The sequence below is a fragment of the Paramisgurnus dabryanus genome, chromosome 2 (assembly GCF_030506205.2).
Source record: "Paramisgurnus dabryanus chromosome 2, PD_genome_1.1, whole genome shotgun sequence".
Classification (NCBI taxonomy): domain Eukaryota; kingdom Metazoa; phylum Chordata; class Actinopteri; order Cypriniformes; family Cobitidae; genus Paramisgurnus; species Paramisgurnus dabryanus.
In genome coordinates, this window is record NC_133338.1 from 23,377,690 (window position 1) to 23,397,835 (window position 20,146).

Consider the following 20,146-nt stretch of genomic DNA (forward strand, 5'->3'; position numbering starts at 1 on the left):
AATCAATGAAGCGTTAATCAGGGTATCTCACCCAATATCAATTAGGTAAATCAAAAAGAAATAAATACAACAACCAACACCATGAATAAAAGAAATAAATACACATCTAAAAAGAAAATAATATTTGGTGAGATACCTTCCCTTTATATTATTTGAATTTGTTTTCCTTTTTCCTGCATGTCCTTTACCTCGTGACTAGGTTGATGACACACTGTCCATGTTCAGTCATGACTGTTAATGCTGTCAGTATATTAGTTAGCGCGCTCTCTGCCTGCGGTGTCATATGTGGTTGCGTCATTGCGTGTTCAAAAACAAATATTAATTTGTTTAAAAAAGTTATTTCGCGTCATTTCGAGTCAAGTCATATGACCACTCGAGTCTCCAGTCTCTGCAGTGAAGACGCACGTCTGGTATATTCTGACTTTAGTTTGTTTTTATCGCAAAATGTGTGTTTTGGATAGAAAGCCTCCACAGCAGCCTGAAGGCTTGAAACAGCGAGTGATCAGAGCACTGCTGTACTGCACTGGAGAAATGCAACAATTCCACATTCACATGCAGGGTAAGAACTACACATTATTCAAGTCATAATAATATAAGTAGTACTTTTGTGACTTTAGGGGTTATAGCAGTCTACTAGGGGAGAGCAGGGGCGAAAATACAATTTTTGAGAAAATGTTTTAGACAGAGATATATTTTTGCTGTGGTGAATAACTCAAAGTGTGGTCTATCAATACCAGGTGGAATTTTGAACAAATGTAAAACGACTTTAGTATAATTTTACTTTGTTAAGCACATTGTTACACTGTTAAACCTTGCTGTAGATTTCTGGGTAAATAACTGTAAAATTGGCAGTATTTAGCTTAAACATCGGTGAAAGGTATTTTACTGTGATATGAGATGCAGTTATGCTGCACTAATAATAAACTACAGTAAATTACTCTTTGCACCAATTAAGGAAAATAACTGTAATATTATCTGGTAAACTACTGTCCTCTACATTCCCATAATGCACTACGTCAAAATTTATTGAAAACTGTTTACACCTTGAAAACAAGGATTAATGCATTTACACACACATACGCACACACACACACACACACACACACACACACACACACACACACACACACACACATACACAGGTGTCACCAATTTGCCTTGATAAACTTGTTTGTTTACTCTGGAGCGAGCTGTGTTGAACAATATAATAGTGGATTTGTATGTTTAAAAGCTGAAAATGGATCACACAACTATGAGTAAGTAAACTGTTAAAATATTTGTGAGTGTCTTTAAAACACATAAAGTTAAGGTTCCAAATAGCTTTCTGATTTTTAGCATCTCCTATCAACGTTAACCCTTTTGCATTGTTCAAATTCACTGCCCTTTCATGTTGTTCGTGGCCAAAAAATGCCACTAAATTAAACTGTTGTAAAAATGTATCAGATTAATATATAAAAAAAGTAATAAATCTGTTAATCAACCTCAGTACTGTACAGCAATTAACTGAAATCACTGCTGCCAGTTATTAACTGTAATTCCTAATCTACAGTATAAAACTGGCAACATTGTTGCCAGTAAGACACCGTAATGGTACAGAGACAGTAAATTACTGTCACAGTACCTATTCCACCTTCTGCACTCTCTGCCCCGCGACCTAGGAGGAAGAAGAGGAAGAAGGGAGCTTCCTGTTCTCCGTCTTCTCCTGGGTCTACACTGACTCCTCAGCTAGCTGCGGAACCCCTGTTACTGCACCACAGCCACAGCTTCTGCTGCCAGCGCAGCCCGCGCAGCCGACAGAGCCAGCACAGCCGTCAGAGCCAGTGCAGCCACAGCCGTCAGCGCAGCCTGCGCACCCATCAGCGCAGCCACAGCCGTCAGCCCAGCCCGTGCAGCCACAGCCGTCAGCGCAGCCCGTGCAGCCACAGCCGTCAGCGCAGCCTGCGCATCTCCAGCCAGCGCAACGCAGCCTTCCCCGTCTCGGCTCTCCAGCCAGCTGCAGCCTCCCGCGTCTCGGCTCTCCAGCCGGCCGCAGCACCCCGTGTTGGTCCCTGTCCCCCTTCAACCCTCTAGTCCTGCCCTGTCACCCTCTGTTGTTCCCCCCAAGAACTATTTCAAGCTTCCCAGGTCTTCAACAAGACCCCCCCGGACTCTTTTGCTTCACCCAAACCTAGGACTCATTCCCCACCCAATCTGAACCACCACCCATGAACTTTGTTGTTCCCCCACCCCCTCCCTTGTTTATTATTTTTGTTATCCCAACCCGCTTGTAATTTTTTCATGTGTGCCCTTAGTGTTATTTGCTATGTTTTTTTGTTTGTTCTCTGTCTGTCAGTTGATTTTGTCCAGGGTTTAGTGTTACCCCTGAGGAGCGTCTGCTAGCCGCTCCTTAAGGGGGGAGTGCTGTCAGGATCCTGTCAGAATCGTGTCTTGAATTATTTCTAGTCTTTGTGACAGGGTTCTGGCAGCACCATGTTTCATGTGGTAGATGCGTGGTTTTAGCATTGGTTTATTCTGACCACGCATTTCCCGGGTCTCGTCACTTTTCCCCCGATCCCTTACAGGGCTCCAGACTGCCCCCAAATGGTGGCATTTTGCCCCTAAAATTTGAGAGTGTGCCACTGAATTTTACATCCAATCGCACATGTGCAACAAGTAAATTTGACCTTATTTTCCAAAAGTGCACATTAATGTGACACTGAATTTGAAACAGCACATTGTACTTTCTGAATCTATCATTAAAGTATTTATTAGTAATACAGTGGAAATTAGCAGAAATGTGAATATTTGGTTAGCATGTTGATTTACGGTGTGTGCCCCTAAATTTTCTGGTTGCGCCCCTAAAATTTTCAGTTGGGGGCCACTGTGCTCCTAGTGAAAAAAAGTTAGTCTGGAGCCCTGCCTTACTTGTGAATCTTTTTAGGTGTGTGTCATTAGTTCTCCTATTTAATGTCCTTGTGTTTGATGTTCTTCACTCGTGTGTTTTGTCTTTCTACCTGTGAGTATTGTGAACAATTTATGCCTAGTCTAGTTTAGTGTCAAGTTTAGTCTAGTCCTGTTAGTCTTTTGTATTAAAGCCTTGTTTCTTGTTGTTTGCCCCATCGTGGGTTTTTGTTTTGCTGTTTTGTTTAATAAAGTGTACATTGTTTTTCTACCCCCATCTGCACTTGGGTTCATCCTGAAATTCCTGACAAATACATTGTTTTACAGTTAGGGCCTATCATAATAAATGTTTAATAGAATACAATACTGTTCAAATACCCTTTAGACATAGTTCACTTCTGTGATACATTAATGCTATCAGACATGTCTTTCGGTTATTAGAATAGAATAGAATACAAAACGGGTCAAAACTTTAAAGTGACATGTTTTGCCAATGTATGGTAACCCATACTTGAAATGTGATCTCTGCATTAACCCATCCAGTGAATAGTGAGCACACGCACTGCAAGTTGTGAACATGCAGCTATCCCTGCAGTTCCCGGTGAGCAATTGGGGTTAAGGTGCCTTGCTCAAGGGCACCACAATCACAACTCAGCAGTCGTGAGCCTTGAATCATCAACTCTCTGATTACAAACCAGACACTCTAACCACTAGGCTACAACTTCCCCAGCCTGTAAGGGTGTCCCCTGTTTTGTCTGTTTGATTATATTTCATTTGTTGTGTGTATTTTCACACACATATTGCATGAACTGTAAAAAAATTCAGCATTTTGGTCAAATCAACATATATTTTTAGGCTACTTTATCTTCAGGCTTCATCTCTTTCCATTCTCTCAGATAAACTCTTCCCGTTGCAGTTGGCCGAATGGTGTTTGCGTGGGACTTCACAGGTGATTCTGGTAAACAACCCCCTGAGTGGAGCCCTGATTCTGGGAGCGCTGTTGCTGGAGAGTCCCTGGCTGGCTTTGCTTGGGATACTTGGCCTCTTGGCCTCCACCTTCACAGCTGTAATACTGGGACAGGACTGGTGAGGAAATGTACACACAAATCTAGTTAAGAATACTATAGACTAAAAGAAGTACACATGTAAGTAAATATACTAGTCAACATTTGAAGTGGATCAAAACCTTTCATAAAAGTTGTTTTAAAACCAATTCCCAACACCTGTTCTTGTCTTTGGACAAATTTGATTAACTTTTTTGATCCACTTCAAATGTTGACTAGTGTATATACGCAGGCATCGAATCATGTTCAAAAACAAAACGTATGTGCATATTAACAAACAAAAACATTAAAGAGACCACCCAAAAATGAAAATTCTGTCATCATTTACCCACTATCATGTTGTTACAAACATTTATTTGTTGTGATGTAGACAAAGGAAGATATTTTGAGGAATGTTTGTAACCAAACCAATCAGAAGCCCTATGGACTTTCATTGTATTATTATTTCTACTATAATGGATGTAAATGGGTTTTCTGATCAGAATGCTCAAAATCACTAAACCAAAATAAACAGATGCACACCTGTTGAAACAAACATCAGCAGCACGCATTGCTTTTCCAGCTGAAACAGCACAATAAGTCAAAGCAAAGCAGTTAGATTCACTTGTGTGATGTCCTCATCTCAGTGGGAAAATAATGCAGCCTTCCAGCACACATTTAAGAAAAATTCACATTTTAATCCAAACATGGATGGATTAAGGAAACACCCTCAGTTTAAAGATGTAAAGACTTTTTAAATTTAATATAGCATGTTAAAATTTTGTGTGATGAAATGCAAAAACTTATCGCCTATCAACTCAATACTATGTGTTTGTTTGTGTGTGTCTGCAGTGAGGAGATATCCAGTGGCCATTATGGTTTTAATGGAATGCTGGTGGCTTTACTGATTGGTGCTTTCAGCTCTGCTGGTAACTGGTACTGGTGGCTACTGTTGCCGGCGTGTCTTGGTGGAGCTACAACGTCAGATAAGCTTTTACATTAATATTAAACTCATTATTAGAGATATCTTTCTTTCACTTCAGCATAGCTGTCTCTGTTTCGTTGTCATGCATGCTTACATGAAACAAACATAACTACACTCGTATACCCTTAAAGCATTCTTTGTTTTTCACAGAACATTTCTGTTCAGTGGTTTGGCTCCTATTTTGGATCGCTGGGGCTTACCAGTCAGCGTCTTTCCTTTTAACACGATCATCTTACTCTATCTGGCCTGTACCGGTACATCTCATCCTTATTTTCCAAACACTCCAGCCCTGCCACCGGGGGCACCAGAGAGCAGTAACCTCACCCAATTGCATGTCCCACAGGTGAGAGATTAAATAGAAACTAAACAAAATTTTATTATTATTATTAGATTATTTTTCTTTCATGTTCTTCCAATATTAACTAGGTCATATTGCTGATTAAGATTTCTCTTATTCTCTCTCTTTGTTTATTCCTATTTCCGTCCATGTGTCTTTACATTTGTCATCTTCCTGTTTCCCTGTTTCACATCTTTTATCGGCCCACATCATAGTTTTTTCCTTCCTGAATCAATTTTTATCATCCTTCTGTTTCTCTCCCATATGTGCTGAGAAGTGTGCGCGTGTGCTGATTTTTTATGCCATTATTATATTTATTTATTTTCTCTGATTCACTAACATCGAGTGGCTTCAGTGGGCTGAGAGCACATCACAACAACTTATTATTAAGGTCTGTTAATAGCCTATGTATTTATATTTAATTTAACAGGATATTGTGCTTTTACCATGTCTCCATGGAGACAACATGCGTATACAGATAGAGAGAAATTAATTTTTATATAGCTTATATTTTTAGTTTTGTCTCTCTCATGAATATTTAATGTGCAAAAGTATTTAATATGTGACTTTACGGGCATCAGATATCCAACTTATATTTAGCCAGTAAATATTTCTATATAATTCAGAGGAAAAAAATTGCTCATGAATGTTTAGCATAAAGTCTTCAAACACAAAGCTTTGAACTGTTGGTGTGATACTAAGTGGTTTATGAGTTATATTACTTTTTAATTTGTAATATAAAATAGGTTATTTGGCTTTTAGTTCATGCCTGACTTGATAGCTTACAGGCCATCTTTATTCAAGTGTACAAAAAGTTTTATAAAATTGTACCATACTGGCATCTAAATGTACAGTACTTCATTCTGAAAAATGGTCTGTTACAAATTCATATTGAACTTTATATTTACATATTTAATTTAAAATATTGATGGATAAAGGATGGTATTGTTACTCTTAAAGGCGGGGTGCACGATCTCTGAAAGCCAATGTTGACAAACAAACACGCACCTACCCCAATAGAAACTGGACCTTCTTTTGATAGACCCGCCCCACACTTTCGCAACCCAGGCAATGATGTCGTAAATGAGTGAAAGCAGTGTTAATTACTACGGTAATCCAGATGGAACGTGTTTTGATTGTACTGCATGTTTTAACGTGTTAAACATCCGGCACAAGAGCAAGAGGCGGAGATCGGAATTTTGACAAACGGCTGCAAGAGACATAGATTGCATACACATGCTGTAGGCTCAAAGACTTGCTACAGTATCCTAGCTTGACTATTTTTTTTTAACAGTATTTGCTTAAACCTCTTATGGTACATTCACACGCGTTGAAACGCTTGACGGAAGGCTTGTCTGAAGCATGGCCAACAGCCAATCACAGTGGCCGCAGCACATGCTCCGGTCTTCCATAAACGTAATTGTAACGTTATTTGCATAAGGCAATCTGATTGGCTGCTGCAAGTGTTGCCACTTTAAAAGTTGAGAAATGTTTAAATTCTGCCGCGAGCAACAGCACTGACGCGGCACCTACGGATCCACAATTCAGTTCGGCAACGCATGACGTCACCCATTAAAAGTGAATGGGAAGCGTTAACGCTTACCCCCCATGTGAATGTACCGTTAGAGGTTTTATTCACCTTATTCCGCCACGCCCCTTTTCAATTCTTCGCTCTTCCGCATTTTGTCAACCGACTTCCGCTGCTAATATGGCACAGTGCATTCAGTAGCTAGTTTGGTGGTTAGAAGATTGTTTGTAGTTCACTATAACTTTAGCAAAATGACAAATATCGCAACTGCTGTAAATGTTTAAAATTAGGAGCAGGGTTAAAACTTCACAGGACGCTCGGATAGTCTTATAATGTCCCATCAATCGTCTCGTGGTTAGACGATATGAAGCAGCCGCGGCAAGTAACCTATTGGACATATTTTATTACCTAGTCCTGTCAGAAGGAGCAGCATTGGAAATTATTAAAGTACTTATGCCTACCAATATTTACACAGTGATTTCGTCTTTTTTAAAGCACATGTGCACCTTAGCCAGTCCAATAACTATTTCGTTTTTATGTGGTAATGTACCATGATAGAATTCATTTGCAAACTTGCCAACACTTATTCCTTCCAATCAGGAGACTTAAATCCTTTTAAGTGGAATCTACAAAGCTCACACTGATATATAATAATATCTGATCACACTGTAAAGGTTTATATAACTGCATGACAGGTAACATCTAATCACATTGTAAAGATTTAATATAACTGCACAATATCTGATCACATTGTAAAGGTTTAATATAACTGCACAACATCTTATCACATTGTAAAGATTTAATATAACTGCACAATATCTAATCACATTGTAAAGATTTAATATAACTGCATGACAGGTAACATCTGATCACATTGTAAAGGTTTAATATAACTGCACAACATCTGATCACATTGTAAAGGTTTAATATAAATGCACAACAGATCACATTGTAAATGTTTAATATCACTGCATGACATCTGATCACATATGAAGGTTTAATGTAACTTTACAACAGGTAAAATCAGGTCACATTGTAAAGGTTTATAAAAATAACTATGGACTAAGAAACAACTAACTTTTCAGCAAGACCACCCTGCAATGAATTAAGACGCAGCTTTATCAGAGTCATCAGGAGCTGATTCCAAGTGTTTATCTGGAAGCTGTTGGTGTATGTACTGGTAAAGTGCTTAGCGACCGTGTAATACATGCAATATCAACCCTGTGTAAAGCTGACAAAGATGGTTGTTTCTCAGCAGATATATGTACATTTGTGCCAGCTCAACACATGAAGCAGAAACATTGAAGCAGTTTCTCGGACAGGGTTTACAGGACTAGGCCTTAATTATATTAGGACATTTTAGTTTTTACAAACAAACCACATCTTGTGATAAAACAATGGCACTCATATATGTTGAGGTATGTCAGTACAAGGTGTTTTTAAATTATCATAGCTCAAATAAGCATTTTAGCCTGGGACCAGCATAAGCCCTGTCAGGGAAACTGCAAGGTTGTTTTCCCATATCAGATGTAGGTTGCTTCAGGTTGAGTTGTGATTTTAAAGTGTAGTTGTGTTCAGAGACGGATAGATGCTCCCATCGTGTTTCTGCATCACAGTTTAGGAACATGTTGATTGTAAATCATCCTCACAGTTGTCCATTGCATCACTAAACATCAATGCATCTGTGAAAATAATATAACCATAAACATTTTTATGTTAGTATTTAAAATAAACTTGCATCATGAGAATTAATATATAAATGACATCCATACTTAAACAGAACAGTGTGTGAGAGAGAGATGCATTAAAAAGAGACAGTAACTTTATACACACAACCTCTAACTTCAGTGTTAAATAATATGTCGTTTAATAGGTTATTATCAATATCTGAATGAGAAATTAACTGACCTTCTACCATCTGAAATCTCTGTAACTTGTATGAATCACGTGAGCTACTGTAAGAATGTAATGTACTATAATATATTGTTGTCTAGGGATGTAACGGTATCAAAAATTCACGGTACGGTAGTATTTCGGTATGATGCCCACGGTACGGTAATTATTGAAACATTTGCAGGAAGAAAAAAAACAAATGAAGACTTGGAAAAACTCCCATAAGTGTTTATTAAACAAGACTGAACATTACAATGTACAAAGTGTAGTGAAGTGTTTACAATTTTCATAAAAAGGACAAAAAAACTAAGTTTCATTTTAGTTTGTCGACTTTAAACAACTCCCAATCAGTCAGGTTTTAAGAATTGAGTCACTCCCTCAATTGACCTAGTTTTAATTATTATTAAAATTAATGCTAATGCTTGGTACTCCTATGAAAGCAACGGTTGTGATTGTAGAATCAAGAAAAGATGATGGGTTTTAAGATGGGTCAATTCCTGAAAACAAAAACAACCCAGTAAAAAATGAAAATTGCTTACTTATTGTAGCTGGACCTAGAGCTGAGGTCAGCTCACTTAATACAGGGGCGCTTTTCCCAATCGGAAGTCTGCAGCCTCTATGGGTCGCATTTGTAGGCTGCATACGTAATGAAGACCGTCTTATTTCAAAAATATTAACATTTTTCAAGTTGACTATTATTTAAGCAATATCGCTCGAGTAGGAGTGTGATATAGCTCTATATCATCACGGCTGTGATTAGGGCAGAGGCACGAGGCCGTAGGCCGAGTGCCGGAGGCAATCACAGCCGTGATGATATAGAGCTATATCACACGACTCCGAGAGCGATATTGCTTTTATACAACAGTTCGACGGCACACGTTTGAAAAACGAAAACTAAAAAACAACAACGGAGTTATTTTAAAAGCCTCTTTGTTTGAGAACTACTTCTTCCGCCACGGATTTGAGGGCGGCCAGAATGACAGGTAAAACTTTCGGCTGCTTTGAAGCTCATAACTCAATGGACGGAAAAGCCGTTTCTTTATATTACCGTTTCTTGGTCACAAAGTGTAGTTTTAAGATTAGTTTAGTCGAGAATGTATATGTATTATATTTAAATCTGCAGTCGATTAGTAAAGATAGCGCCTGTTTGAACGAGTGCTTACTGAGATTCGGTACGAATGAGAACCAAAGCATGAGCGGACGTGAGTGTTCACTCGCCCCGCTGACCACCACTGCGGTCAGGCCACCCTCCACTTTGAAAAAGACGGTCAAACTAGCCCTCACGTTTTTTTCTGTGTGCACATATATTAGGCATTACGGTAAATGCACGAGAGGAATGATTTCAAAATAAAAGTTTCTCACCTAATTTGTTGTTATTTCTGTTGCATTCTGTGTGTATTTTAAATCGTTGCTAGGGTATTATGGGTGGTTTCTAGGCTGTTTCTGTTGCATTCTGTGTGGTTGCTAGGGTTCTGTAAGTGGTTGCTAGGCTGTTTCTGTTGCATTCTATTTGGTTGCTAGGCTGTTTCTGTTGCATTCTGTGTGTGTTTTAAGTCATTGCTAGGGTATTATGGGTGGTTGCTAGGCGGTTTCTCTTGCATTTTGTGTGGTTGCTAGGCTGTTGCTAGGGTTCTTTAAAATGTTGCTAGGGTATTATGGGTGGTTGCTAGGCTGTTTCTGTTGCATTCTGTGTCTGTTTTAAGTTGTTGCTAGGGTATTCTGGGTGGTTGTTAGGCGGTTTCTCTTGCATTTTGTGTTGTTGCTAGGCTGTTGCTAGGGTTCTTTAAGTTGTTGCTAGGGTATTCTGGGTGGTTGCTAGGCGGTTTCTCTTGCATTCTGTGTGGTTGCTAGGCTGTTGCTAAGGTTCTTTAAGTGGTTGCTAGGCTGTTTCTGTTGCATTCTGTGTGTGTTTTAAGTGGTTGCTAGGGTATTATGGGTGGTTGCTAGGCGGTTTCTCTTGCATTCTTTGTGGTTGCTTGGCTGTTGCTAGAGTTCTTTAAGTGGTTGCTAGGCTGTTTCTGTTGCATTCTGTGTGTGTTTTAAGTCATTGCTAGGGTATTATGGGTGGTTGCTAGGCGGTTTCTCTTGCATTTTGTGTGGTTGCTAGGCTGTTGCTAGGGTTCTTTAAATTGTTGCTAGGGTATTATGGGTGGTTGCTAGGCTGTTTCTGTTGCATTCTGTGTCTGTTTTAAGTTGTTGCTAGGGTATTCTGGGTGGTTGTTAGGCGGTTTCTCTTGCATTTTGTGTTGTTGCTAGGCTGTTGCTAGGGTTCTTTAAGTTGTTGCTAGGGTATTCTGGGTGGTTGCTAGGCGGTTTCTCTTGCATTCTGTGAGGTTGCTAGGCTGTTGCTAAGGTTCTTTAAGTGGTTGCTAGGCTGTTTCTGTTGCATTCTGTGTGTGTTTTAAGTGGTTGCTAGGCGGTTTCTCTTGCATTCTGTGTGGTTGCTTGACTGTTGCTAGAGTTCTTTAAGTGGTTGCTAGGCTGTTTCTGTTGCATTCTGTGTGTGTTTTAAGTTGTTGCTAGGGTATTATGGGTGGTTGCTAGGCTGTTTATGTTGCATTCTGTATCTGTTTTAAGGTCATTGCTAGGGTATTATGGGCGGTTTCTCTTGCATTTTGTGTGGTTTCTAGGCTGTTGCTAGGGTTCTTTAAGTTGTTGCTAGGGTATTATGGGTGGTTGTTAGGCAGTTTCTCTTGCATTTTGTGTGGTTGCTAGGCTGTTGCTAGGGTTCTTTAAGTTGTTGCTAGGGTATACTCTGGGTGGTTGCTAGGTGGTTTCTCTTGCATTCTGTGTGATTGCTAGGCTGTTGCTAGGGTTCTTTAAGTGGTTGCTAGGCTTTTTCTGTTGCATTCTGTGTGTGTTTTAAGTGGTTGCTAGGGTATTATGGGTGGTTGCTAAGCGGTTTCTCTTGCATTCTGTGTGGTTCCTTGGCTGTTGCTAGAGTTCTTTAGGTTGGCTAGGGTATTATGGGTGGTTGCTAGGCTGTTTATGTTGCATTCTGTATCTGTTTTAAGTTGTTGCTAGGGTATTCTGGGTGGTTGCTAGGCGGTTTCTCTTGCATTCTGTGTGGTTGCTAGACTGTTGCTAGGGTTCTTTAAGTGGTTGCTAGGCTGTTTCTGTTGCATTCTGTGTGTGTTTTAAGTGGTTGCTAGGGTATTATGGGTGGTTGCTAGGCAGTTTCTCTTGCATTCTGTATCTGTTTTAGGTCATTGCTAGGGTATTATAGGTGGTTTCTCTTGTAATTTGTGTGGTTGCTAGGCTGTTGCAAGGGTTCTTTAAGTTGTTGCTAGGGTATTATGGGTGGTTGCTAGGCGGTTTCTCTTGCATTCTGTGTAGTTGCTAGGCTGTTGCTAGGGTATTATGGGTGGTTGTTAGGCGGTTTCTCTTGCATTTTGTGTGGTTGCTTGGCTGTTGCTAGGGTTCTTTAAGTTGTTGCTAGGGTATTATGGGTGGTTGCTAGGCTGTTTCTGTTGCATTCTGTGTCTGTTTTAAGTCGTTGCTAGGGTATTATGGGTGGTTGTTAGGAGGTTTTTCTCGCATTCTGTGTGGTTGCTTGCCTGTTGCTAGGGTTCTTAAGGTTGTTGCTAGGGTATTATGGGTGGTTGCTAGGCTGTTTATGTTGCAGTCTGTGTCTAAGTCTTTGCTAGTGTATTATAGGTGGTTGCTAGGCTGTTTCTATTGCATTATGTGTCTGTTTAAGTCGTTGCTAGAGTATTATGCGTGGTTGCTAAGCTGTTTATGTTCAATTCTGTGCGATTGCTATGCTGTTTCTATTGCATTCTGTTTCTGTTTTAAGTCGTTGCTAGGGTTTTATGGGTGGTTGCTAAGCGGTTGCTCTTGCATTCTGTGAGGCTACTTGGCATTTGCTAGGGTATTATGGGTGGTTGCTAGGCTCTTGTTGTGGCATTCTTGTTGGATGCTATGCTATTGCTCTTGTTTTCTGGGTGATTGCTAGACTGTTGCTAGGGCATAATTAGTGGTTGCTATACTGTTGATAGGGTGTTATTGGTTATTGCTAGGCTGTTGTTCAGATATTATGGTGGATTACTATGAGGTTGCTAGCATATTAAGGGTGGTTGTTGGGCTGTTGTTGTGACATTCTATTTGATTGCTAGGCTGTTGATAGGCTACAGTATTTAAATTGGTTGCTAGGGTATTGTTATGGTTTTCTTGGGGATTGTGAGGTGAGGCTGTGGCTTTCCTGATGATTAATACGCCTTTGCTAGGGTATTTTAGGTGGTTTATAAAATTGCTAGGCTGTACAGGGTGGTTGACACAGAACTGCTATGCATTTAATAGGGAGTCAGTAAAAGAAAACAACCTGTTTCCACAGAATCATTCCACTTCTGAATACTAGTACACCATCTCAGGTTTTCACCACTGCAGTATCATCATAGTCTGATATGCTGTTTTTAAAATAGAGAGCTCCAAGAAGTCCTATACACTTGCAGTATTTTCTATACATTTGGCTAGATGTTAAAGGGAAACTACCTGTTTCCACAGAATCATTCCACTTCTAAATGATAGTACAACATCTCAGGTTGTCACTCCTGCAGTATCATCACAGTCTGATATGTTATTGTTAAAATATAGAGCCCCAAATTACCATACACACTCTGTATTTTCTATACATTCAGATAGATGTTAAAAGAAAACTACCTGTTTCCACAGAATTATTTCACTTCTGAATGATAATACACCATCTCAGGTTGTAACCACTGCAGTATTATCACAGTCTGATCAGCTGTTTTTAAATTAGGGGGCTCTAAGATGTCCAGTAAACTCTGTATTTTCTATTAATTCAGTTGGATGTTGAAGGAAAACTACCTGTTTCCACAGCATCATTCCACTTCTGAATGATAGTACACCATCTCAGGTTGTCACTCCTGCAGTATCATCACAGTCTGATATGCTGTTGTTAAAATATAGAGCCCTGAGGTATCATATACACACTGTATTTTCTATACATTCAGTTACATGTTTAAGGGAAACTACCTGTTTCCACAAAATCATTTCACTTCTAAATGACAGTACACCATCTCAGGTTGTCACCACTGCAGTATCATCACAGTCTGATATGCTGTTTTTAAAATAGAGAGCTCTATGCAGTCCTATACACTTGCAGTATTTTCTATAAATTCGGTTACATGTTTAAGGGAAACTACCTGTTTCCACAGAATCATTCCACTTCTAAATGACAGTACACCATCTCAGGTTGTCACCACTGCAGTATCATCACAGTCTGATATGCTGTTGTTAAAATATATAGCCCTGAGGTATCATACACACTGTATTTTCTATACATTCAGTTACATGTTAAAGGGAAACCACCCGTTTCCACAGAATCATTCCACTTCTAAATGATAGTACACCATCTCAGGTTGTCACTCCTGCAGTATCATCACAGTCTGATATGATGTTTTTAAAATAGAGAGCTCTAAGAAGTCCAATAAACTTGCAATATTTTCTATACATTCGGTTACATGTTAAAGGGAAACTACCTGTTTCCACAGAATCATTCCACTTCTGAATGATAGTAAACCATCTCAGGTTGTCACTCCTGCAGTATCATCAACAGTCTGATATGTTATTGTTAAAATATAGATCCCTAAGATACCATACACACTCTGTATTTTCTATACATTCAGATAGATGTTAAAAGAAAACTACCAGTTTCCACAGAATTATTTCACTTCTGAATGATAGTACACCATATCAGGTTGTCACCACTGCAGTATCATCACAGTCTGATATGCTGTTTTTAAAATAGAGTGCTTTAAGAAGTCCTATACACTTGTGGTATTTTCCATACATTTGGTCAATTGTTAAAGGGAAACTACCTGTTTCCACAGAATCATTCCACTTCTAAATGATAGTACACCATCTCAGGTTGTCACCACTGCAGTATCATCACAGTCTGATATGCTGTTTTTAAATTATAATGCTCTAAAATGTCATATACACTCTGTATGTTCTACACATTTGGTCAGATGTTAAAGGGAAAGTACCTGTTTCCACAGAATCATTCCACTTCTAAATGATAGTACACCATCTCAGGTTGTCACCCCTGTAGTATTATCACAGTCTGATCAGCTGTTTTTAAATTAGGGGGCTCTAAGATGTCCAGTAAACTCTGTATTTTCTATTAATTCAGTTGGATGTTGAAGGAAAACTACCTGTTTCCACAGCATCATTCCACTTCTGAATGATAGTACACCATCTCAGGTTGTCACTCCTGCAGTATCATTACAGTCTGATATGCTGTTTTTAAAACAGAGAGCTATAAGATGTCATATACACTCTGTATTTTCTATATATTCAGTTAGATGTTAAAGGGAAACTACCTGTTTCCACAAAATCATTCCACTTCTGAATGATAGTACAACATTTCAGGTTGTCACCCCTGTAGTATTATCACAGTCTGATATGTGGTTTTTAAATTTGGGGGCTCTAAGATCACATATACACTCTGTATTTTTTATATATTCAGTTAGATGTTAAAGGGAAACTACCTGTTTCCACAAAATCATTCCACTTCTGAATGATAGTACAACATTTCAGGTTGTCACCCCTGTAGTATTATCACAGTCTGATATGTGGTTTTTAAATTTGGGGGCTCTAAGATCACATATACACTCTGTATTTTTTATAGATTCAGGTAGATGTTAAAGGAAAACTACCAGTTTCCACAGAATCATTCCACTTCTGAATTATAGTAAACCACCTCAGGTTGTCACCCCTGTAGTATTATCACTTTCTGATATGCTGTTTTTAAAACAGAGAGCTAAAAGATGTCATATACACTCTGTATTTTCTATATATTCGGTTAGATGTTAAAGGGAAACTACCTGTTTCCACAAAATCATTCAACTTATGAATGATAGTACACCATTGCAGGTTGTCACCCCTATAGTATCATCACAGTCTGATATGCTGTTTTTAAAATAGAGAGCTCTAAGATGTCTAACACATGCAGTATTTTCTATAAATTCAGTTAGATATTAAAGGGAAACTACCTGTTTCCACAGAATCATTCCACTTCTGAATGATAGCACAACATCTCAGGTTGTCACCCCTGTAGTATTATCACAGTCTGATATGCGTTTTTTTAAATTAGGGGCCTCTATGATCACATATACACTCTGTATTTTCTATACATTTTGTTAGATGTTAAAGGGAAACTACCTGTTTCTACAAAATCATTCCACTTCTGAATGACAGTACAACACCTCAGGTTGTCACCCCTGCATTATCACAACAGTCTGATATCCTGTTTTTAAAATGGAGAGCTCTAAGGTGTCCAATAAACGCTGTATTTTCTATACATACAATTAGATGTTAAAGGGAAACTACATGTTTCCACAGCATCATTCCACTTCTGAATGATAGGACACCATCTGAGGTTGTCACTCCTGCAGTATCATAACAGTCTCATAAGCTGTTTTTAAATTAGGGGCCTCTAAGATTTCATATACACTCTGCATTTTCTATTCATTCGGTTAGATGTTAAAAGGAAACTACCTGTTTCCACAGAATCATTACACTTCTGAATTAGTAAGCAAATAGACAGTGTTTTGTACATTTTTTCCACTTTGGTATCTGTGATGATTCTGCAGGAGTGACAACATGAGATGTTCACTTCTGAATAATAGTAGGAATGATTCTGTGGAAACAGGTAGTTTCCCTCTAACATCTAACGGAATGTATAGATAATACAAAGTATATATGACATTTTAGAGCCCCCTAATTTAAAAAACACATATCAGACTGTATTAATAGTACAACATCTCAGGTTGTCACCCTTGTAGTACCATGCAGAAATAGAATGATTCTGTGGAAACAGGTAGTTTTCTTTTAACATCTAACCTAATGTATAGAAAAGAGAGAGTGTATTTGACATCTTAGAACCCCCTAATTTAAAAACCGAATATAAGTCTGTGATAACACTGCAGGAGTGACAACCTGAGATGGTGTACTATCATTCAGAAGTCGAATGATTCTGTGGAAACGGGTAGTTTTCCTTAAACATGTAACCAAATTATAGAAAAAACTGCATGTGTTACACACCTTAGAGCTCTCTAATTTAAAAACCGCATATCAGACTGTGATGATACTGCAGGGGTGACAACCTGAGATGTTTTACTATCATTCAGAAGTAGAATGATTCTGTGGAAACAGGTAGTTTCCCTTTAACATCTAACTGAATGTATAGAACATACAGAGTGTATATGACATCTTAGAGCTCTCTATTTTAAAAACAGCATATCAGACTGTGATGATACTGCAGGAGTGACAACCTGAGATGGTGTATTATCATTCAAAAGTGAAATGATTCTGTGGAAACAGGTAGTTTTCTTTTAACATCTGACGGAATGTATAGAAAATACAGTTTGTATATGACATCTAAGAGCCCCCTAATTTAAAAACAGCATATCAGACTGTGATGACACTGCAGGAGTGACAACCTGAGATGGTGTACTATCATTCAGAGTTGGAATTATTCTGTGGAAACAGGTAGTTTCCCTTTAACATCTAACTGAATGTATAGAAAATACAGTGTGTATATGATACCTCAGGGCTTTATATTTTAACAACAGCATATCAGACTGTGATGATACTGCATTGGTGACAACCTGAGATGGTGTACTATCATTTAGAAGTGGAATGATTTTGTGGAAACAGGTAGTTTCCCTTTAACATGTAACTGAATGTATAGAAAATACAGTGTGTATATGATACCTCAGGGCTTTATATTTTAACAACAGCATATCAGACTGTGATGATACTGCAGAGGTGACAACCTGAGATTGTTTACTATCATTCAGAAGTGGAATGATTTTGTGGAAACAGGTAGTTTCCCTTTCACATGTAACTGAATGTATAGAAAATACAATGTGTATATGATACCTCCGGGCTTTATATTTTAAAAACAGCATATCAGACTGTGATGATACTACAGGTGTGACAACCTGAGATGGTGTACTATCATTCAGAAGTGGAATGATTTTGTGGAAACAGGTAGTTTCCCTTTAACATGTAACTGAATATATAGAAAATACAGTGTGTATATGATACCTCAGGGCTTTATATTTTAACAACAGCATATCAGACTGTGATGATACTGCATTGGTGACAACCTGAGATGGTGTACTATCATTTAGAAGTGGAATGATTTTGTGGAAACAGGTAGTTTCCCTTTAACATCTAACTGAATGTATAGAAAATACAGTGTGTATATGATACCTCAGGGCTTTATATTTTAACAACAGCATATCAGACTGTGATGATACTGCATTGGTGACAACCTGAGATGGTGTACTATCATTTAGAAGTGGAATGATTTTGTGGAAACAGGTAGTTTCCCTTTAACATGTAACTGAATGTATAGAAAATACAGTGTGTATATGATACCTCAGGGCTTTATATTTTAACAACAGCATATCAGACTGTGATGATACTGCAGAGGTGACAACCTGAGATTGTTTACTATCATTCAGAAGTGGAATGATTTTGTGGAAACAGGTAGTTTCCCTTTCACATGTAACTGAATGTATAGAAAATACAATGTGTATATGATACCTCCGGGCTTTATATTTTAAAAACAGCATATCAGACTGTGATGATACTACAGGTGTGACAACCTGAGATGGTGTACTATCATTCAGAAGTGGAATGATTTTGTGGAAACAGGTAGTTTCCCTTTAACATGTAACTGAATATATAGAAAATACAGTGTGTATATGATACCTCAGGGCTCTATATTTTAACAACAGCATATCAGACTGTGATGATACTACAGGTGTGACAACCTGAGATGGTGTACTATCATTCAGAAGTGGAATGATTTTGTGGAAACAGGTAGTTTCCCTTTAACATATAGCCGAATGCATAGAAAATACTGCAAGTGTATAGGACTTCTTAGAGCTTTCTCTTTTAAAAACAGCATATCAGATTGTGATGATACTGCAGGGGTGACTACTGAGATGATGTACTATCATTTAGAAGTGGAATGATTCTGTGGAAACGGGTGGTTTCCCTTTAACATGTAACTGAATGTATAGAAAATACAGTGTGTATGATACCTCAGGGCTATATATTTTAACAACAGCATATCAGACTGTGATGATACTGCAGTGGTGACAACCTGAGATGGTGTACTGTCACTTAGAAATGGAATGATTCTGTGGAAACAGGTAGTTTCCCTTTAACATGTAACCGAATGTATAGAAAATACTGCAAGTTTATTGGACTTCTTAGAGCTCTCTATTTTTAAAACAGCATATCAGACTGTGATGATACTGCAGTGGTGACAACCAGAGATTGTGTACTATCATTTAGAAGTGGAATGATTCTGTGGAAACAGGTAGTTTCCCTTTAACATCTAATCTAATATATAGAAAATACAAGGTGTATATGATACCTCAGGGCTCTATATTTTAACAACAGCATATCAGACTGTGATGATACTGCAGTGGTGACAACCTGAGATTGTTTACTATCATTCAGAAGTGAAATGATTTTGTGGAAACAGGTAGTTTCCCTTTAACATGTAACTGAATGTATAGAAAATACAGTGTGTATATGATACCTCAGGGCTTTATATTTTAAAAACAGCATATCAGACTGTGATGATACTACAGGTGTGACAACCTGAGATTGTGTACTATCATTTAGAAGTGGAATGATTCTGTGGCAACATGTAGTTTCCCTTTAACATCTAACCGAATATATAGACAATACCACAAGTGTATATGACTTCTTAGAGCTTTCTATTTTAAAAACAGAATATCAGACTGTGATGATACGGCAGGAGTGACAACCTGAAATGGTGTACTATCATTTAGAAGTGGAATTATTCTGTGGAAACAGGTAGATTCCCTTTATCATCTAACCAAATGTACAGAACATACAGAGTTTACTTGACATCTTAGAGCATTATATTTTAATAACAGCATATCAGACTGTGATGATACTGCAGTGGTGAAAACCTGAGATGGTGTACTATCATTTAGAAGTGGAATGATTCTGTGGAAACAGGTAGTTTACCTTTAACATCTAACGAATGTATAGAAAATACTGCAAGTGTATCGGACTACTTAGAGCTCTTTATTTTAAAAACAGCATATCAGACTGTGACGATACTACAGGTGTGACATCTTGAGATGGTGTACTATCATTCAGAAGTGGAATGATTTTGTGGAAAGAGGTAGTTTCCCTTTAACATCTAACTAAATATATAGAAAATATTGACTATAGCAATGCTCTGTCAATCCCCTGAACAACCCAAGCAACTAGTAACACTAGCAACCACCCATAATACTGTAGCAACTACCTACCATTCACTCACAGACACTGTATTAAATGCATATCGTTCTGTGTCAACCACCCTGAACAGCCTAGCAATTTTATGAACCACCTAAAATACCCTTGCAAAGAACACCCTAGCAACAGTATAGCAGCCACCCATTATACCCTAGCAA

The 20,146-nt window shown here is 38.4% G+C and overlaps 1 protein-coding gene across 2 annotated transcripts in view; it reads left to right on the plus strand.

Moving 5' to 3' along the window:
- The first annotated feature begins 231 nt into the window (after positions 1–231).
- Positions 232–20,146, plus strand: part of LOC135730768 (urea transporter 2) — a 37,100-nt gene continuing 17,185 nt past the window's right edge. The window contains exons 1-5 of one of the 2 annotated variants that reach the window (XM_065248683.1): positions 232–559; positions 3,777–3,966; positions 4,776–4,904; positions 5,059–5,251; positions 5,601–5,636. In XM_065248683.1, the coding sequence (XP_065104755.1) occupies positions 445–559; positions 3,777–3,966; positions 4,776–4,904; positions 5,059–5,251; positions 5,601–5,636 (663 nt within the window). In that variant the 5' untranslated portion in view covers positions 232–444. The remainder of the gene's footprint in view (positions 560–3,776; positions 3,967–4,775; positions 4,905–5,058; positions 5,252–5,600; positions 5,637–20,146) is intronic. The other variant, XM_065248684.2, reaches the window with a different exon arrangement.